The 21,498-nt window shown below is 26.8% G+C and overlaps 1 protein-coding gene across 9 annotated transcripts in view; it reads right to left on the reverse strand.

Moving 5' to 3' along the window:
- Positions 1–205: 205 nt before the first annotated feature.
- LOC130664450 (CLIP-associating protein 1-A) overlaps positions 206–21,498 on the reverse strand; it is a 39,314-nt gene continuing 18,021 nt past the window's right edge. For 4 of the 9 annotated variants that reach the window (XM_057464348.1, XM_057464350.1, XM_057464349.1 and 1 more), the window contains 14 exons: positions 20,362–20,393; positions 20,154–20,238; positions 18,346–18,539; positions 16,230–16,466; positions 15,898–16,151; positions 14,119–14,303; positions 13,496–13,621; positions 12,450–12,560; positions 12,274–12,369; positions 10,620–11,017; positions 9,342–9,407; positions 7,826–8,157; positions 3,773–5,129; positions 207–1,455 (listed from right to left, as the gene is read on the reverse strand). In XM_057464348.1, the coding sequence (XP_057320331.1) occupies positions 1,249–1,455; positions 3,773–5,129; positions 7,826–8,157; positions 9,342–9,407; positions 10,620–11,017; positions 12,274–12,369; positions 12,450–12,560; positions 13,496–13,621; positions 14,119–14,303; positions 15,898–16,151; positions 16,230–16,466; positions 18,346–18,539; positions 20,154–20,238; positions 20,362–20,393 (3,680 nt within the window). In that variant the 3' untranslated portion in view covers positions 207–1,248. Of the gene's footprint in view, positions 1,456–3,772; positions 5,130–7,825; positions 8,158–9,341; positions 9,408–10,619; positions 11,018–12,273; positions 12,370–12,449; positions 12,561–13,495; positions 13,622–14,118; positions 14,304–15,897; positions 16,152–16,229; positions 16,467–18,345; positions 18,540–20,153; positions 20,239–20,361; positions 20,394–21,498 lie in introns of all 9 variants that reach the window. The other 5 variants (XM_057464351.1, XM_057464353.1, XM_057464352.1 and 2 more) reach the window with 5 other exon arrangements.

Raw genomic sequence — 21,498 nt, forward strand, 5'->3', positions numbered from 1 at the left:
TTATAATTTACTCTTTCTAAAAAAAATCCAAAAATTATTAAATTATTAAAAATTACTAAAGTATTAGATAGAAGACAATTAACAATTTTCGGATATTTTTTTTTTTCAATAGATCAATAAAAATAAAACTAAATATATACATCTGTCGAAAATTTTAAAAAACTATAGGAACAATTTTTTGAACTGAATCGTTTTTAAAAAAATCCAAACATTATTAGATGCCGGCGAATTTCAGTATCATTAGAAATGTTATTAAATAATAAGTGTCAATGTAGCAGATATCAGCTAAATTTAAAATTTATTAATAAATAGAGTAAATAATTAATCAAATAAAACTTTTAAAAAAATGCACATTTAAAAAATTTTGAAATTAATAAATTTTTTAAAACATTTCTTTGATTATTTACTCTATTTATTTCTACTTTAAAATTGGTCTGATGTCTGTTACATTCACACTCGTATTAAATAATATGCCAATTAAATTAAAGAAAAAATAAAATTAAAACGGGATTAATAATAAATAAAAATTAATGTGGATCAGTAAATTTAAAAATATGAATATATCAAAGTCCTTTGCCAAAAATAAAAAATACTTGTATGAAATAAAAAAAAGGACTATTTTCTTTGTCTGGAACCTTTGATTATTGTTGCGTTGATTAATAACTATTGTAATCTATTTATTTTATTATGCAATTAAATTATCGGTATAAAAATTTTTTAAGTGAAAAATAAACCGAAATAAAATTGGTTTGTTTTAATAGATAAATATATAGATTTAATAAATAAATTTAATGACAAATAATGCATATTCACCTGGAAAATACATCGATGACTGGTTAAAACTTTTTTTCTTTTTTTTAAATATATTTACATTATATAAGTTTTAAATTATTTATCTTCATCTTCGTTTTCCTTAATCATTCATGTCACAATTAAATGAAATTGTGATTTTCATACGTAACTAATTAATTAATAATTAATAGTAATATTAAAATGAATTAAAGGTTTTAATTTAAAAGACTGATTTGAAATAATGCAATAAAAGTGTTTTGTTATTTCAATTAATATTTTTTTTTATTTATTTATTTATTTATTACGTATTAAATGTTACGGATTTGCACTTTTACCAATAAATCGTAATAATAATGACTCATGTCTTTCTTGAAATCTTGCAAACCGCTTCAATATTGAAACTCTCAATGTCTCTGAATTACTATTACTATTATTATTATTATTTTTAAATGTTAGTTAATTTTTACTATGATTACTTCGCGGACTCGATGATGATTGAGCAGCTTCTTGTGCTTTTTGTATATAAATATTTAATAACTTTAATTTTCCACCATAAAGATTTTTACGGTATTTATTAAATGCTTCTTCACCAATTGCGGCATGAATTGCTACCATACAAAATACCGCTGCTTTACGTACAACACTTTCTGGATTCTCATATGCCTATAATTTAATTTTAATTTTATAAATTAATTAATATTTTAATAATAATAAAGTCATTTTTAAATTATCAACTTTACACTGAGAGTAGAAATGACTTATAAAAAAAAATTACATTTACATTTTTACCAAAAAAATAAATTATTTAGTTTTCAATAATATTTTTTTCACTAAAGAAATTATGAACTCTTTGGTTAAATTTTGATAAAAAAAAAAAAATTGAATTCAAAATAAAACATTTTTTTAAAAAAAGTGACAAAAATCTTTATAAGTGTGAGTGTGGCAGACATGAGACAAACTTCAAATTACAAATAAACCAATTAAATAATTAAAAATATAAAAATAAAAAAATGCACCTACTCATTTTCAAATTCTATAAATGTGTATTTTTGTAATTTTATTCGATTTTTATTTAATTCACTTATTTCAAAATTTTGAAAATTGACAATTGTCTGCTACATTCACACTCATAAAACTTTTTATGTGCTTACATATTTTATTGACTTCAATAATATAAGTTTTGATGAAAGAATTTTTTAAGTTTTTTTTACATATTTTATTTTATAATAAAAACTTTTTTTTCAAAAAGAAAATTAAGGTAAATAGTTTGTAATTTTTTTAGCCGAAAAATAACTTGCAAATTTACAATGAAATAATTTTTTTGAGTCACGAATATATATATTTTTTTTTTTTAAAAAGTTATTTTTTTCCCAGTGTATATAATAAATTTTTCGTAACTGTGTCAAAGAAAAGTTGTGTTGAAATTTGTGTTAAAAATTTCAAATTTTTGTGTGTAAATTTAACCAAGGTGGCTACAAAGAAATGATTTCGAAATTCCCTGATATTTTCCGGTTTTTCAGTAAAGTTTTTCACATTTTTTCCTGATTCAGAAATTTTATTGGTCTCATTAAGATATTCAAAGTTTTTATTATTTTTTCATTGTCAATAATTAAATTTAATGATCAAGTCATGCGAGAAACCAAAAAAAAGTCAATAAAATAAATTAATGTGGCCTACTTGTGATTATTCGATCTGAAAGATATGTAAGTTAAAATATTTAATAAGAAATTTTATGATTAAAATAAATTCAAAATACACAGTCACAAAAATTAAAGGATATTAAAAAAATTTTTAATTTTCAATTGATTTTCCCCAGGTTGTAACTCGAAGGAAAATGATCGTACAACAAAAACAAAAAAGACAAATTGTAGTTTCAAGTATGCAGTTTTCTGATCTGGTCTTGAAATTTTTTTATTTTGCACGGTTCTGGAGTAATAAAAAATCAATGATAATTATCAAAAAAAATTTATTGAAGCCCGTAGACCGTTTTTAAGACGAGTAAAAATTTGGAAATTATTTTTTTCGATGGTTTTCTCAGGATTACTCCAAGACCGTGCATAATAAAAAAATTTTAAGACCAGTTCGGAAAACTAGACACTTGAAGCTACAATTTGTCTTTTTTGTTTTTGTACTACAGCAATTTTCCGTCGAGTTACAGCCTGTTCAAAATCACTTAAAAATTTGAAATTTTTTTAATATCTCTTAATTTTTGTATCTCGCAATTAAATTCCCGGATAGTTTTCGAAATTCCCTGACATTTCCTTGATATTTTCCGGTTGCATTAAATTCCCTTATAATTCCCGACATTCCCGGTTTGTGGCCACCCTGCTATTATGTCCCGTGAAAAAAAATTGTTGAAAAAAGGTTAAAGAAGCGATGACTATTCTAAACTTCAAAACACGACACAATGATGAACTTTTTTTAAACTTTTGAAAATTGAAAGAAAAAAATTAATGATCGACTTGACAATATTAAAATATGCTAAAAAAAAAGTTCAGAATTAGTTCAAAATCAGTTTTTTTTCTGACCGTATTAGCACTGAAAAAAATGATAAAATTTATCACTTTTAATGGAAAGTTAAAAAACGTTTACAGAAGAGTCAAAAAATATCAATTTATACACAGAAAAAAATTTTTACTCATCCCAAGAAAATTTTTGCATTAAGAATCGGAAACAAAAATTTTCTTGAGACGATAAAATTTTTTGAGTAAAAAAAAAAATGTCTTGAGCCAAGAAATTTTTTGTTTTTATTCTAAATGCAAAATATTTCTTGCACTAAGAAATCCCATTTTTTGTGTAGTATCAAGTCAGTAGTTTTCTTCTTTGCATTTTCAGAAGTTTAAAAATCGTCTAAAAAAAGTCAATTTCCAACCTTTTTTCGTCGATTTTTTTATACGGCTTCATTTAACCAGTTATTCATGTTCATCCATTCATTTTCTACCACAAAAAAATATTATTCACATACAAATGTAAATTTTACCTGCATAAGTGTTCCCATAACATCATCAATTTGTGCCCCAAGCGCTTCTTTTCCTCGATGCTCAACTACATTCTGTATCATCTTAATCGCCGCAACATTTTTAGGAAAAGGTTCAGTTTTAGCTGTAGTCAAAGCTAAATGAATCGTTTTATGGGCTGGTAAAACAGCAGCAATCATAGCAGCACAATCTTCAGCAGCTTTTAGCAATTGAAGAGGTTTCGCACACTGTGCACTCGAGTGACCTCGTCGTGGGCTACTGCTTGAGCCCTCATAAGCTTCCGATTTATGTTCATTCAAAACTTTTAAAATCAATAAATCCGCGAAATCATCAAAGTAGTTTGTCAAATCACGACACTTCAGCATTTCAATTAAAGTTTTTAGGACTTCTATTTCAAGACTTTTATCATCTAATGCCAAACAATCGAGCATTGTCTTAAGTAATTTTTTAAATTGGGTTATGACGTGTTTTGCACCATCACCTTCACGAATATAAAGTTGAAAATCTCGTAAAACGTTGGCTTTATCTACAGTATGTGTCTCTGGACTCTGAAGTAAAATTAATGTTCTTTCAAATACTTCCGGACCACGAGGAAGTTCTGGTGATACACCAGAATTATGTCCTTCATATCCGTTATTACGACGATCAGGTAAAATTAAATCACCAGCTATTGTATCACTTGAGCCATTCACGGCAATAGAACTGACACTGCGGCCACGTTGAGTTGGTGATGAGACTGATGATGATCTTCCGGAATTCGATAGAGTTAAAGATTCGATTTTTTCTTCAACGTCTGCCATATTACTGATGCCAGAATCTTTACTTGAAGTCGCACCTTCCATACGTTCAAATCCGTAATTTTGAATTTCTGCTGTTGTACGTCGCAGCGATTTGTAAACTTCCTCTGGGTTCAAGTGATCATCAGATTCCAAATCGTGACGCGATAATATCCGAGCTGGAGACTGAGGAACTCGAGGTATTTGACCACTTGGTGAAGCTGGATTTGAAGCTGGTGATCGCTTCAAATGATTTTGAATTAAAGGCATTGCGATATCTTGATACATTTTAGGAAGTTCGTTCAACATCATTGGAAATAAAGGTGGATTTAGATTATAAAGGGCTATTATGGCTTCTTGAGCATGACGACGAACTTCTTGGCTTTTTACGTCATTTGTCCAGTCTAATAAACGTACGAGTGCGGATTTACAGCTTGGGGTTAACGATGAAGGCTCAGCATTCTCGGCTATGTGAGTTAAAAATGTAAGCGTTGCAACTTTTACTCGAGAGTTTGGAGTGTGGGCGGGATCAGTTAGGAAACGCATAACTACAGGCAACAATTGCTCACTTGGAAAGTATTCTCTGAAATAAACAAAGTAATTTTCATTTAAATATATTTTTTAAATTCGGTTTTCATTATTTATATAAACAGACATCTAATTTTAAAACCGGGCGTTAACAAAAAAACGATAATTTAATTTTTTTTTAATTCTTACTCTATTTAATGACTTCTATCTTATGCCTGAGGAATTAAATTTAGAGGACAATTTAATTTCCATAAATTCATTAAAAAAATCTACGGTTATTTTTAAAACAGGAAGAAATTCAACGAGCGGTAGGTTTTAAATCTGAATACAAATTTTTTTTTATTAAATTTAAAAACATTTTATTTTATTGATTTTTAACTTTCCGCTGAGGTAATTGAAAATTTTCAAAAAATTTGGGAAGTTATTGTTTTCACCCCGATTTTCGAAAATCGAGTTTTCATCGGATGTCGACGTTTTGAGGTCCTAGTAAGCTATTTTGACCAAATTCAGAATGATATCCGAGTCTGTGTGTGTATGTAAACCTTTCATAACTTTTGAAGTAATTAACCGATTTAGATGGTCAATGCGGCAATCAAAAGTGTTTGTCGGCCATCAATTTTCCTAGAAATTTCAGATCATTTGATTGAGTAGACTCGAAGATATTTAAGAATTACGAAAAAAATAAATTTTTTTTTAATTTCTCAAAAGTGACTAGATAAATAAATTTCAAAATCTAACCAGCTCTAGAACTCAATAAAACGCGTCGATTGCCGCCTTAGCCACCTCAATCGGGTAATTCGTTCGAGAGATATCATCAGACAAAGAAATGGTAAAAAAAGGTTTTTCGCGAAAATCTTTGAAACAACTGGACCAAAAAATGTCAAAATCTAATCAGCTCTAGAATTCAATAAAACGCGTCGATTGCCACATGGAGCATCAAAATCCGTTAATTAGTTAACAAAAATATCGACGACGAAAAGTTTAAACCGGGTCGACCGTTTTCCAGATTTTTAACTTTTTGCTACGAAAATTGAAAATTTTCAAAAAAAGGGAAGTTATTGGTTTCGATCCGATTTTCGAAAATCGAGTTTTCACCAGATGTCGACGTTTTGAGGTCTTAGATGTGTGTGTAAGCTTTTTTTGTCCGACGATATCTTTGGAACAAATCAACCGATTTGAAGTTCTTGGCGGCAAAACGAAAGAGCTCACCGAGACTTAAAATTGATTAGATATTGGAGTCGATCGATCATGTAGTTTACAAGTTATACGAAAAATAAAAATTAAAGAATTATTTTTTTTTAGGTTTTTTGCGTATAACTTATAAACCACTTCGGTTCTTTCGTTCCAAAAATATTGTCGGACAAAAATTATTTTTTTTCAGTGAAATGTTTGCTTTGTCGGTCTAACAGTTTTTTGAGCACGGAGAGCTCCTTGAGCTCGCAAACAGCGGGAAGTTTTGGGGCTGGCCCGCGGGGTCAGGTGGTTTTAAAATTTTTTTGTATGTAATGTAGTAACGTTTCAAACTGGTAAAAAAAAATAAGTTAAGCTTTTTTTAGTAAAAAATCGTGATTGTAAACGGCGAAAAAGTCTAATGGTTGAATAAAAATCGGGCGAAAAAGAGATTTATTTAATTTTCTCAGCCATCTATTTAAAATGATTGATTTGTCCCGCTTGATTTCTGAACCATTAATTACACCGGCACACAAAAAAAAATAAGTTCTCTGTACTTTTGACGGGACCGATTTATTCCCATGTATTTTGACCCGCTGAATCCGAATCCGAAGTCCGTTTAACCCGTACACCCCCAGATTTTTAGAAAACTTTAAAAAACCTCAAAAATACACAAAAATCGACCGTTTTTTAAATTTATAAATTTTTTTAACCCTAACTAAGCATGATTTTTATGTATTTCGGTCCTCCACATACTAACCTGAAGTTTATTTAAAACATTAGCCATTTAAAATTTGAGTAAATTCGAAAAAACCCCAAAAAATTGCAAAAAAGCAAAAAAATTCTTAGTGTTGTGATGAAAAAAATTTTTTTAAGCATATTAAAATTTTTTTATGTTTTAGGCCAAAATATTTTTTATATATATATCACAGATCGAACAATATGATTTCTTTTATTTATTTCGATTTAAAAAATGATTTTTGTTATACCAAATTTTATTTTTTTCGATTTTTTGGGAATTTTTGCCATTTATTTAAAATTTTAGAAATGTCTGAGCCATGGATGTTCGAGAATTATATGTGACAGATAAACATACATGAAAATAATTATTTATTTAGCCCTATAAAATTTTTTTCATCACAATACTAAGAATTTTTTTGCTTTTTTGCAATTTTTTGGGGTTTTTTGGAATTTACTCAGACTTTAAATGGCTAATGTTTCAAATAAACTTCAGGTTAGTATGTGGAGGACCGAAATACATAAAAATCATGCTTAGTTAGGGTTAAAAAAATTTATAAATTTAAAAAACGGTCGATTTTTGTGTATTTTTGAGGTTTTTTAAAGTTTTCTAAAAATCTGGGGGTGTACGGGTTAAACGGACTTCGGATTCGGATTCAGCGGGTCAAAATACATGGGAATAAATCGGTCCCGTCAAAAGTACAGAGAACTTATTTTTTTTTGTGTGCCGGTGTTATTAATTATTTGCAATTTCCCACAAGTTGAAAATCTATTTCTATCCAATAACTAAAACTAGACGTAAAATAATAAAAGGTAAATAATATATATGTGTATTGTACAAACCTTACAACATCAAGTGATCGATTTATTTTTGTTTGAATTGATACAAGAAGATCCATTCCAAGTTTATTGAGTAACCGTGTACATAAAACGTAAAGCCAATCAACTAAATCCTCACTGTGACTTGCAATAAGTTCATTAAGGGTATCCAAAAATAAACTGAATACTTTGGTATGTGAATCCATAAACATTTTTGTGAATATATCCGTTATTTGACGTAATTCCGTGGCTGTCAATGTGTTTCCATTCATCAAGAATTGTTGCAAGTCCATTAATCCTTCTTTACGTTCGCCCCACTGTTTACGTCCGCACCATTCTATTATTTCTTTTATATCCTAAATTCAAATTATAAAAATAATCTATTTAAAATTTTATAGTTTATTTTTAATTATTATGTTACTTTAATTATTAAATATTTAGTCAAGATTATTAAGTTAAAAATTAGCACAAAAGACAATACAATATGATTTATACTTTCATATTAATTTAAAATAACAATAAAATAAAAAATAATAATAAAAACATAATCATTAGGAGTGTGCAAGAGTTCGAACTTACGAATTATTCGTATCGAATCAAATTAAACTATTCGAGTCGAACTTTAAATCGAATAATTCGAAATTTCGAATTTCGTAAGTTTTCGAAATATTCCTAAACTTTCGAACTATTCTTAAATTATCGAGTTATTTAAAAATTTACGAATAATTTTAAAATTTTTTTTTGAACGACTTAAAAGGTGACCGACCTAATGAACTATGAAAATTGAACTTTCGCAATTTGAACTTTGGTAAGCTTGAACTTTGGTAAATTTGAACTTTGGCAACTTGAACTTTGGTAAATTTAAACTTTTATGAATGAAACAACCTATTAATATTCTTATAAATATTAATGATGATGATGATGCTGAAGAACATAAATAAATCAAAGTGTATTGGTAAAAAAATAATTATATTAAAAAAAATTATTTTTGATGAAAGAAATACTAAAGTATTCAAAGTTAAAATTTACAAAAGTTCAAATTGCCAAAGTTCATTAGGTATGGAACCACTTAGAATTGTTATATTTTTTCCAATTCGAATTTGTGTCAGAGGTGATTAGAAATTAGACATGAATCTACGAAAAAAAAATATTTTTGATTACTTTAAAAACTATACTCTCCGTTAAGGGTGCATTCGTAAATTACTCTAGTTCTAATTCTAGCCAAGCGTTGCCATGTAGCGATAGCTAGAGCTAGAGTATTTTCGAATGCACCCTAAATAAAAGTTGAATATTCGAAAGCTGACCAAAATTTCTTCGATTCGAATCGAGTAATTTGAAAAGTTACCAATAATTCAAAAACTTTCGGATAATTTTAAAATTGACGAATAATTCGAAAAGTCATGAATAATTCGAAAATTTTCGAGTCGAATAGATATATTTGATTCGAACCCGATTCGCACACCCCTATTAATTATTGTCACAATTAAAAACTTAAATAAAAATATATTAAAATCAAAAAGTTTTTTTTTTAATAACACACCTTCGGCCCAGATGTATCCCAGGTATCGCGATAGAGTCGCTGTTGCGAACCGCTCCAGGAAAAAGACTATTTGTCCACAATTACATGTGAAATTTGACAAAAAGAAAAAAAAAACAAAAAAAAAATGATGAATGATGTTAATAATTTACACTGTTAAAAATTTTTTTTTCTTCTCAAAGATAATTGTCATTGAAATTTATTAATTTTATTTTATAAATATCCACTTTCCACATATTTGCAAGACTTCAAAAATTACTTTTAATGAAAATATCATGTAATTAAAAATGTATGTTTTGTGTGATCATTTAAAATATTGAGTTGGATTTTAATTCGAAAAATTTTAAAAATATAGTACTAATTTTTTTTCTGTAAAATTTTAAGTAACTCAAGTTAATTGATCATCATATTTAGTTATATGGCATTTTTCTGAGTAATTTGGACTTTTTAATACCTTCAAAGAAGTTATTTCCTTTAAATTTTTAACAGTGTAGTAATTGTTCATTACAATTTGAATTAAAATAAACATGTGATAATAAAAGTAATTATTCAAGATAATCCAATAAAAAATAAAATAGACAGTATTAATAAATAAAGAATAAAATAAAATTTATATACAACATGCGTTAATCGTTATTAATGATTTTAATTCACATAATAGTTTGAAAAAAAAAATAATTCTTATTTTTGAAGACTAATTGTGTTATTTTATTTAATAAATGAATTTATTTATTATTGATATACTGAGAGAAAAAAATACTTTCATAAAAAAAAAATGCATTTCTAATTCTGGATATTAATTTATTCTAAATTTTAAATAATTTTTTTTTTTTTTGGTTAAAGAAATTACAATTTCTTTTGAAGTAATTCTTTGAGAAAAAAAAAAAAATTTTACCCACTATGAAATAATAAACTATCAAATTCTTTAATCAAAACTTAAAATATCCGTTCACAAAAAACTTAGTATGCATTTAAATATTTTACTGGCTTCAATGATATAAGTTTTAATAAAAAAATTTGTTAATTTTTCTTAAATATTTCATTTTGTAATAAAGTAAAATTTCAAAAAAAATTTCTCGCCAAAATTTTGTGATTTCTTCAGTCAAAAAAAAATATTTTTCCATGTAAATAATAAATTAATTGTTTAGATCAAGAATGTTTCTTTTTTAAAAGTAATTTTTTCACATTATGTAAAACTCCTTATACTAATTAATAATTTTTATTGTAAAAAAAAAGAAATTACTATTAATAAACAAATAAAAAAGTTTTTTAAAAACTTACATCACTTGGTCGACGAAAATTTTCCATACTACGCTCAGAACAAATACTACTAGTCTCACTATCATCACTATGATCACCTTTACTTCTGGGTGTTTTTGGAAGATGGTCACGATCAAAAGTCAAAGCGTCAGCTAGAGCTGATTCTGCAGCTTGCGATTGCTGTAACATCTTTTGAGCCATCACGGGTGGTCGTGGTGACATATATAAATTACGTTCACGTAACTTAGAACTGACACTACGATCTAAACCAAATCGTTGAGGACTTGGATCACGACTTGTTTCATTACTTCGCATTCCTTGACCAGAAAGTCGTCTTGGACGAGCGATAAATGACTCCCCTTCACGATTATAAGATGCATAAGACATTCGTGATGCTGGTGAACATGACCTACTGCTTGCTGTAAATTAAATAAATTATGATCAGATTGGATATAAGAAATTTATTTAGAATAAAGGAATTCAATATGAAAATTAAGATTTTTAAAGAGAAATAAATAAAAAATTAAAATTTTTTTATGCCCAAGAAAAAATAATTTAGATCTACAGTAATCTAAATCTTGCATAGTTAAAATCTGCAAAGATCAAGACAAAAAGCAAGAAATCACTCAACTAAAAAAAACTCAAAATTTCGATTTTTTTGGAGATTTCAAAGATTTATAAAAAAAAATGTTCGAAAATTGAAGATCTGAAGAAACCTTCATATCAAAGATCTGAATTAGTTCAAATAAATCTACTCTGATCAAAGTAGATCTAATCTATGGAACAAAATTCAACAATTCGATTTGCGTAGATCTCATTAGATCTAAATTATTTTTTCTCGGAATAACTCAAGTGAGTAGTAAAATATTATCTATTTTTTGAATTAAAAGTATCAGATAAGTATAAAATAAAAAAGTGGAGATGATTGAAGTTGATGGAAACCCGGATTTTAAGTTTGGCAACAGTAGAGCACTACCTCTCCATCGTGTTCGCGGTATGCAATTTTTCTTAACTTCTGTTCAAATTTATGTGATCATATTATTACTAAATACTGGGGGTCTGTTTAAATTTATGTGATCATATTATTATTAAATAAATGGGGGTCTACGAATAGTTTGAACTTACGAATCATTGGTATTATTTGATTCGAACTTCGAATCGAATAATTCAAATTTTCCGAATTATTCGAAAATTTATGAATAATTCCAAAACTTTCTTATCGACGACTGAAAATTGTAATATATTTTTCCAATAATTCAAATTTTTATCAGAGATAAATAGAGTTCAGATACAAATGTACGAAAAAATTATCTTGGTTACTTTAAAAACAAAAATCTTCATCAAATAAAATTAAATATTTAAAAGCTGATCAGAATTTTCACGATTTAAAACGAGTAATTCGAAAAGTTACACATAATTCGACAATCGACGAATAACTTTAAGTTATGAATAATTTGAAAATTTAATCGAATTATTCAAAAATTTAATCGAATACTTATATTCACTTCGATTCACACGCCTCTGTTAAATACCATAAATATATTAAAGTACAAATAAAAAAAAAAAAACTTAGTCAATAATTTTCATACTTAATTAATTAAAATAAATAAAAATCAAGCGCGATAAAAAAATTAAAATGTTCGATTTGATTTTAATTATAAAAATTTGTATTTACGTTGAGATTGTGAAACTCCTGAGACTCGTGTTTTCGTTCTAGCAGATCTTTCAGGACTTGTAAAAAAATTGGTTTCAACTTTCGCTGCTGGTCGAGCTAAAGTAATTATTGTCAAATTATTAATAGATTTTTTTTTTTTTTTTTTAAATTAATTGAAATCATAAATAGTTACTTACAGGTAGTAGCTTTAGTACGGTTTATACTAGCATACTTTAGTCTTGATTGTGCACGTCGAGCCGCTTGAAGGTCTATTGCACTATTCGACCTAGGTCCTGGAGACACTCGACCTTAATTTAAAAAAAAAAACATTAAATAAAAAATTAATTAAATAAAATAAATTATTAATATTAATATATTTCAATATAATTTCAAATGAATAAATGAAAATACCGTAACCCATGGATCATTTAAATTAATTAATTGATTAATTAAAAAATAATAATATGAAATTTTAATTATATATGATAGTACAATTAAATAATTATATGGAATGAAAGAGTTTAAAAAATTAATAAAATGGTTATGAAAAAAAGTAAATAAACTCCGTGTAAAAAAAATTTGTTCCAAAAATTTTCCAAAAACTTTCATGGCAGTGAACTTTTGAAATTGAGACGGTTCTAAACTTTAAGTTGAACATTTTTGGAACTTTTAACAAATTAGAGCGTGAAAAACTTTTGACTGAAGGCTTTTCCTGCGCGTTTTTTTTTTGTAATTTTTTGAGCAAAAATAATTTGATTTGACAATTTTTTGAGTTTGAAGAACAAAAAAAAAAAGGATTAATTAGAAATTATGAGCATTTACGACTTTTACCAGAATTATTCAGGTATATGGTAAAAAAAATTTTTAATGGTTTGAAAATTTTTTGACTTTCATTAGAACTTTATGGGAAGTTCAGTTTTTTTTTTCACTTTTCGTACTTCAAAAATAGTCCAAAAAAAATGAGTAATTGGAACTAATTACGAACTTATAATAAATTCACAAAATTGTCAATTCAAATAAATTTTGCTTAAAAAATTAAAAAAAAAATAGAAACCTGCAAAAAAAGTCCACACTAGTTGATATTTTTCACACTTGAAATTATTTTAAAGTTCCAAAAACGTTCAACTCAAAGTTCAGATTAGTCTTAATTTCGAAAGTTCACTGTAAGGAAAATTTTGTAAAAAATTTTTTTTACACGGGATGAGAAAAAAATAATCGTGAATGATAGAACATATTGAATTACAGTAATTGTCAGTTGGTCTTTGTAGAACTGGAATTCCAGACTGACGATAAGATCGTGGTAGAGATGGTGTCCGTTTAAGTGGTCCATATGGTGGACTTTGAGTTTGATGTAAATTTTCCGTACTGCCTTTTATTTTTATATTTTTCATATAATTATTTCATTTATTTAATATTTATTTGGCACATGAAGAGCAGCATGAGAACAAGCAATTGATACGATTTAAAATAAATAGTATGTAGAGCAAAAGAACAGTGACAGTAAAGACAGACAATTATGAATATATTTATCGATAACAATTTACATAAACATTTAAAAAATTCATCTTTTTATATGGAAAGATTATTTCAAAATTTCAAAAATTATTTAATTTTAGTTTAAAAACTATCGAAATTATCAAAAACTTTTTTTCTTAAAATTAATCTATTGTTTAGATTTTATTTAATAGTAAATTAATTTTTTACGGCTACAAATGTTTATAAGAATAAAATTTAATTTTTTAAAATAAAAAGTTGAATTTTTCATTCAAATTATAAAATATAAACAAAAATTTTTATTAAAAATAAAAAATACTTATATTTAAAAAAATATATAAAAAATATTCTATTCAATTATATTAATTATACCTGCTGCACTCATCGTGGGTCGCGTCGATCTTGGTGGTATACTTGGTGTTCTTGTTACAGCATTTAAACTATTTACACTACCACTATTACTTTGAGATAATAAATTCCGTTTGTGCGATGCATCCATAGATTTAAGTAGTGCTTCTGCTTGTTCAGGAAAATGATCTCTAAAGGCCCAGTACGCTCTAATAAAGTTTAAAAAAAAATTTTTTTGTTAATAGAAAGCAATATTAATTCACATTCAATTAATTATTAATTGGTATCTGAATAAATTATTAACATATAAAAAAATTTGGTATTTATGTAGAAGTGAGCTACATCTGTTATTAATAAGTAACTATCCAGTATTGTACATATGGCATTTGGATAAATTTCATCAGCGAGTCTGTAACAGCAGACTGATGATACTTTTTGTTTATACACAGAAAAAAATAATTTCTTGACGCAAAAATTTTTTTACTTGACTCAAGAAAGTGTTTGCTTGCTCCAAGAAGTTATTTGCAGTATGGATTGAAATCAAAAATTTTTTCGGGGCAAGAAAAAATTATCTTGAGACAAGAAAAAATTCTTTCCATTAAGAAACTTTTTTTAGTCCTAAAAAAATTTTTTCTTTCATTTCATACTGAAAAATATTTCTTACGATAAGAAATTCTCTTTTTCTGTGTATTTTGACAAAAATTTTCTTTAATTATTATTCAATTATTTGGAATCAATTAATTAACAAAAAAAAAATTTTTTTTTAATAGGACGCATTGTATTGCCCGTAGAAGTCATCACTTTATTCTACGACTGTCACGCCAATTATAATGTCAGTCAGATAAATATATAGACGGAAAAAAAAGAAAGATAGATAGAGGAAGTGGGCTATTAGAAAGAAAGGAGACTAAAACATTTTATGAAAACATGTAAATTTAATGTTAAATTATTGATCTTAATTAAACGGGAAAGACTTAGAGCGTGATTTTCAAAAGGGTTTTTGCAATAAAAAATACAATAATAGTAAAAATTAGGTTGATTAATTATTTCATTCGAGAGTTATCGTGTTTGCGAAAATTCATACGTAACAATTGACAGCACTGGTTTCTTGGATTGAAATAATTTATTTAAAATCAATGTACTGTACAAAATCGGGAGTGGATTCCGAGTAATTATGGATTCTATTTAAATCCGAATTTACTCCGTGACTCAGAGTTCCGGAGTTTGAGAAAAAAATCAGGAGTTTTAATATTAAAATAAACTCCTTTTCGAAGTGAATTTCACTCTGAGGGAATTAAATAAATACACAGTCATCCGCTTCGCATTTACTCCAAATTCACTCGAGATTAAATCCGCGTTCACTCCGCAAATTTTTTAAAGTGTGAAATAACAAATAGACTCAATATCGAGTTTAAATGGTTCCTTAATAAATTATTTGTCTGAAAGTATACAATTAAACCTATTTTTGTGCAATGGAAAGAGTATAGAAATGTTTTCATGTGAATGAAATAGGGTAACAGTACTACTTGTGGCCACCGGTCCATTTTTGGATATTTAATAATTTATTTTCATTAATGAAAAAGTATCAAATAAGATTTCAATTTTAATAGTGGGCTAAAAGTATCTTTGAAACACATTTTAAAAACCAATTGTGTCATTGCGTCGTTTACAAATTATTTTATTTAAATTTTTCAAGTGTCCAAAACAGGCCAAAAACGGTACCTCTACCCCAGTCGAAAAAAATGGTGTCAGTACAGCACCTTCAGTGCTTTCGCGCTTGATGTGTGCAATATGATAACTTACTTTCTCGCAAAAACTCTTGCTTCAGCATCAGGATCACCGATTCCTTTACCAATAGCATCTTGTAATGTTTTAATATGTTTTTGTAATAACTGAGTTGACCATGTCTGTAATATTAGACTAACATATTCACAAGCAGCCCGACGTATATCTTTACTTTTACTTGTAAAAAATGCGGTTAGTATTGGAATAAATCGTGGACTGTGAGTATGTTGAAATATAAACCGTAACGCTACTGCTCCTGATGATGATACAACCTACAAAAAAATAGTAATTGTTTAATTTTAATTAGTAGTTAAATATTGATAAATAAATTAAAAAATTTATGACATTACCTTGGCACTATTTTGTATGAGATTCATTACCGATCCAAGTAAGCCTTCAATAAACTGAGCAATTTTATTTTTTAATTGTCGACTCAGATACGCAAGTGTAATAGTCGCTTCTTTGACAACTTGAGATCTCAAATCAGTACAAGCACCATCATACGGGTTTTGTAAGCTTTTTAATAAATCCATAAAATTTTCATAAGATGCCCCACCAGCCATTACTATAGCGCGTAATTTTTTCAGCTAAAATTAAAAAAATAAATGATACTCGAGTTAGTGGATGTCTAATAATTTTTGGATTTTTTTAAAAACAATAAATTATAAAAAAAAAAATTGCACTTATAATTTTTTCAATTTTTTACACGTGCATATTTTTAGTTTTTTTTTTTTTTGTAATTTGTTGATGAAAAAAAATTCGAAAATTGTTAACTATTTGCTAACTTCGGGATCATGAATAAATAAGTGTAATTTTAAATAAATAAATAAATTAATGAAAACGAGCAACCTACAGTCACTACGTGACTGCCCAAATATCAATACTAAATTTATAAAATACGCAGAAAAAAGGATTTCTTACCGCAAAAAATTTTAATTTGCACCAAGAAATTTTATGCATTATCAATTAAATAAAAACTTGTCTTGGGGCGAGAAAAGATTTTTTTGGTCAAGAAATAATTCCTTGTACCATATAATTTTTTCTAGTTCTAAATAAATTTTTTTTTTCAATTCACAATGCAAAAAATTTATTGGGGTAAGTAAAAATTTTCTTTGGGCGAGTAAAAATTTTTTGTGTCAATGAATCCTTTTTTTTCTATGTACACTTTTTTGGCTTTGAGAAGTTTCCTAAAACCAAAAGGGAGTAGAAAAATCTGTCATTTTGGAATAAGTAACGCGATATAAATAATATAGCTATATATTCAGTGATATTCAGTCTTATTTAGTGACAGAATAATTAAAGTATTAATTTATTTAAAGAAAATAAATACGATCTTTTTTTTCCCGCGTAATTTAAATGTAATTCGAATGATATAGATAAATCTATTTATCTCAATACTTGGCAATTAAAAAGAGTTTAAATTATGAAAAGGCACAAATTCAAATCAAGACCTATCTAATGATACCAATTTCAATAACATTAACTAATTCTATCATATAGATATGGCGGAAACAAAATTTTCCTTATTCTCTTAATAATATCCCAGGTAGCACACTTGACTTTGTGACATCTATAAGATATCAGTTTTTAGGCTACTTTTTGACTTGTCAATAAGGCATCAATATGTTGACAAAACGATCAGAAATTTATGTCACCGAAAAAATGTCTACTTAAAAGACTTAACACAAGTAACAACAAAAAGTAAATTACAAATAGTGGTAAAATAAGTCATCTAAACGACTTTTCAATTGACTAAGACAGGAAAAACAACACAATTCGTCTCTGTCTCCGGAACCAACATTTGCATGTCGTATTCATACCAAAAAAGATGACTTTGAGACAAAAAAAAAATTGTCTTGTCCTTTTAAAAGACATCTTAAGGTTGACTCTGTGTTACTTGGGATAGATAATGAAATTTAAAAAAATGCGCGTACTGATTTTTCAATTTTCTAAAAACGCATTTTTTCATGTTTATTCTAATTACATTTTATTTATTTATTCAAAATTTCAAAAATTCCCACTTGTCAGTTAAATTCACACTCATAAAAATAATGGTACTGAAATTATCGGACGTCTAATAATTTTTTGATTTTTTTAAAATCGATAAATTTAAAAAAAAAACATCAGAAAATTGCACGTATAGTTTTTTAAATTTTCTACATGTGTATTTTTTTTTTTTTTTTTTTTTTTTTTTTTAAATTGAGTTGTAGAAAAAAAAATCCGTAAATTGTTAATTGTCTGCTAACTTCAGGATCATTAAAAATAAAATATTTTTTTACAAATGATTATATAATTTTAAAATAAATTATTATTAAACAATAAATTAATCAGGTAACGACTAAAATTACACTTTATAATTCTTTCTTTCGTAATTAATGTAAAATAATATACATATATACGTTCTATAAAAAAATAATACGTGGTATGCAACAGTAATAAAAAATATATTTGTTTTTTAAAACTTACTTGATCGATTCTTTGGTTCCAATCTTTTTTGTCATCGCCAATAGTATCACGTATTGATTTAAAATGCTCCTCAAGATCTTTGGCTGAAAATAAATGTACCTGAGGTACATCTTCGAATGCTGTCAAAAATGATTCTTCGTCAACTGCACCAGCACTGGCGCTACCTGAATTTAATCGCTCGCTTAATTTTATTCCTTTTTTTCATGGAGGAAATAAATTACAGAACCCAAAAAAAAAAGTTATAAAAAATAATAAAATCAATACAGTAATAAATAAAATACGTGACCGGTAAAAATATCCAATTGAAAAATTACCCAACAAGAATATTCGGTAACACAAATATCACGATGTTTCTGATGGACTCACCCGTGTAAAAAAAAATCGGTCTGAGGATTCCAAAAATGAACTTGTAAACTTGAGACAGATTAGAACTTCGAGTGGAACTTTGGTAAGTTTTGATAGTAAAAAAAAAAAAGTTTATCTAGTCATGGTGACCACAGATTTTTGAAGCTGAAATTCCCTGACTTTTCCAGGTATTCTAGTCAAATAATTAGAAAATTCCCTGACTATATGTAGTGATATTAAATCATTGGAAATATTTATTTAATTCAAAATAGAATGGTATCAGTCAGTGCAATAAATAATCAATCATTGTCGTTAAATGAAACTTTATTTTAATATTTGTCAATGCTCATAGGTTTTTTTTATTTATTAAATGAATAATTTTTTATTTTTTATTTTAAATCTATGTTTTTATATAACTTACTCTGTAATAAAATATAAATAAACATTTCATTTTCACTAGAATAAATTTCATAAATAAAAACGTTTTATAGAATATTAATAAAATATTAATCAAGTACGCGAATAATAAATATAGTGAAACTTATTAGTTCAATATTTATGTATACTTTTAATGTTTTTGGTTTTTTAACTCGTCAATATACATATTAATAGCTTGAAGATCCTGGCGATTGGTTTTTACTAAGACTTTTTTTTCTAACAGCCTTTTTAATTCAAACTGCTTCAATTTTTCACTATGGGAATCAATCTCTACTAATTTCGTTTCAAGACGGTATTACAATCGCATTCGCGCCGCGCCACTTTTTGAACAGTTTTGACAGAAAAAAAATCTATCGGATTTTTTCAGTCAAAAAAAAAAAGAAAGTAAAAGTTTTTCCAGCTTTGTAACGAAATTCTCTGACTTTTCCCTGATTTTTCCAGTATATTTATAAATCCTGGACATTTCCAGGTTTTCCAGAAATGTGGCCACCATGTTTAGGACTGTATATAAGCGAATTGTGAGTAAAAAAAGAATGTTTTTTAAACACGAATTTCAAAACGTTTTTTTACTGTATTTTACCCTCGTTCCGAAAAAGTTCCCATTAAAAACCAATAGCTCCATAAGAATAAAAAAACGTTCATAAAAAGTTCCAAATTGGAGATTTGTTAATTTACAAGAAACGAGGGTGAAATGTAGTAAAAATAAGTTTTTAAAAACGTTATTTTTTTACTCAAAATTCGCTCATATAAAATACTAGACAAACTTGTTTTTATTATCAAAATTACGAAAGTTCCTTTCGAAGTTCTAATTCGTCTCAAGTTTGGAAGTTCCACATGTCGAACTTTTTTGGAATCTTTTTGAAACGAATTTCTTTTGACACGATCAAACAACTGATGGATAATTTGGTCAGTGGGTATTAATTTTGAATATTTTTACCTGATACCAATAAATACAATTTAATAAAAAAAAAAAAATAATAAAAAATAAAATAATTATTAAATTAATTAAAATAACTTTAGTTTACCTATGGGAGGTATTTTAGAACTTGGTCCAAATTGGCTCTTTTTTGGTAGAACACTTTTGATTTTTTTCGCCGGTGCAGATCTTACCTGATATTAAAAATAAATATTCAAATTACATACAATTCCTCTATATATTATATAGTATAATTAATGATATCATCATTTTTTTGTTATATTTATTTAATAATTAATTTTATCATTTGGATTTACCGCTCTGTCCAGCTCATCTGTGTCTCTTCCGACTGCAACAAAATGAAAAAATATTTATTAGATAAAGAAAATGTATTTATTTATTTTTATACATACTCGTAAAAGTAATTTATTAGGAGTAAGTTATCCCTGAGAGAACAATTTATTTGAGCCAAATAAGATCTGTTTCAGGCAAACAAATCCCATATTTGAATGGACCCAATCAATACTTATTTGAGACAAAGATATGGTTCATTTGAATGAAATAATGATTTGTTTATAGTTAACAAATCTGTATTTGAATGGTGGCAGTGTAGCGCCATTTGTTAGCTACAAACAAATATATTTGAATGAAATAAATGATTTTGTTCAGTCAAATCAATCTATTTATTTGGTTCAAATAAATTGTTTTCTCAGTATAATAATATTAAAGTCATGTTTAATTATTAAAAAAGTTTAACAATTCGGAATACGAGTATTTAAATTATTTAAAAAATCGCGAGTATGAAAACTTGGAATTAAATTCGAACATTCAGGTCGGGTTTTGAATATTAAATGTTTATTTAACGGTAGCTCAGCTCATTACAATGAACTAGTCGAAGGTATTTCACTAGTAAATACGGAAAAAAATGAGGCTTGAAAATTTATTAAGATATAGTAAATAATTATATAGAAATTGAAAATATTTGAGAAAGAAAAAGTTATAATTTTGTACATTTAAATTAATGAGTATCACTTATTTTATTAGTCTATATACTGAGTTAATGTTCGTTGATGAGTGAATTATATTTTATTCAATTATTAGTAAATAGAATATAATTTCCGAGTCGAAATTTAAATAGTAGATTGAACGTACTAGACGTTGCAAACGTAAATTCAACTTTTGAAGACGTAAATAGCCGTAAAAATGTATTTTAGACGTAGTTGACGTACGAAAACGTAAATAAGACATGCGTAATCGTAGATATAACCTTTCAAAACTTGCAATTAAAATAATTAAACTATATCGGAAACATTTCATTGTCAAAAAAACATGTCTAGCAGTCAGAAGACGAGAAATAAAAATTTTCTTTTTTGGGTTTTACAGACTACTTAGTAGCTTGGAGAACGAAAATAATAATTCTCAACAGCTGTGGTATATTTTGGGCCTTGTGAGAC

This window comes from Microplitis mediator, chromosome 3 (genome assembly GCF_029852145.1).
Source record: "Microplitis mediator isolate UGA2020A chromosome 3, iyMicMedi2.1, whole genome shotgun sequence".
NCBI classification, from domain to species: domain Eukaryota; kingdom Metazoa; phylum Arthropoda; class Insecta; order Hymenoptera; family Braconidae; genus Microplitis; species Microplitis mediator.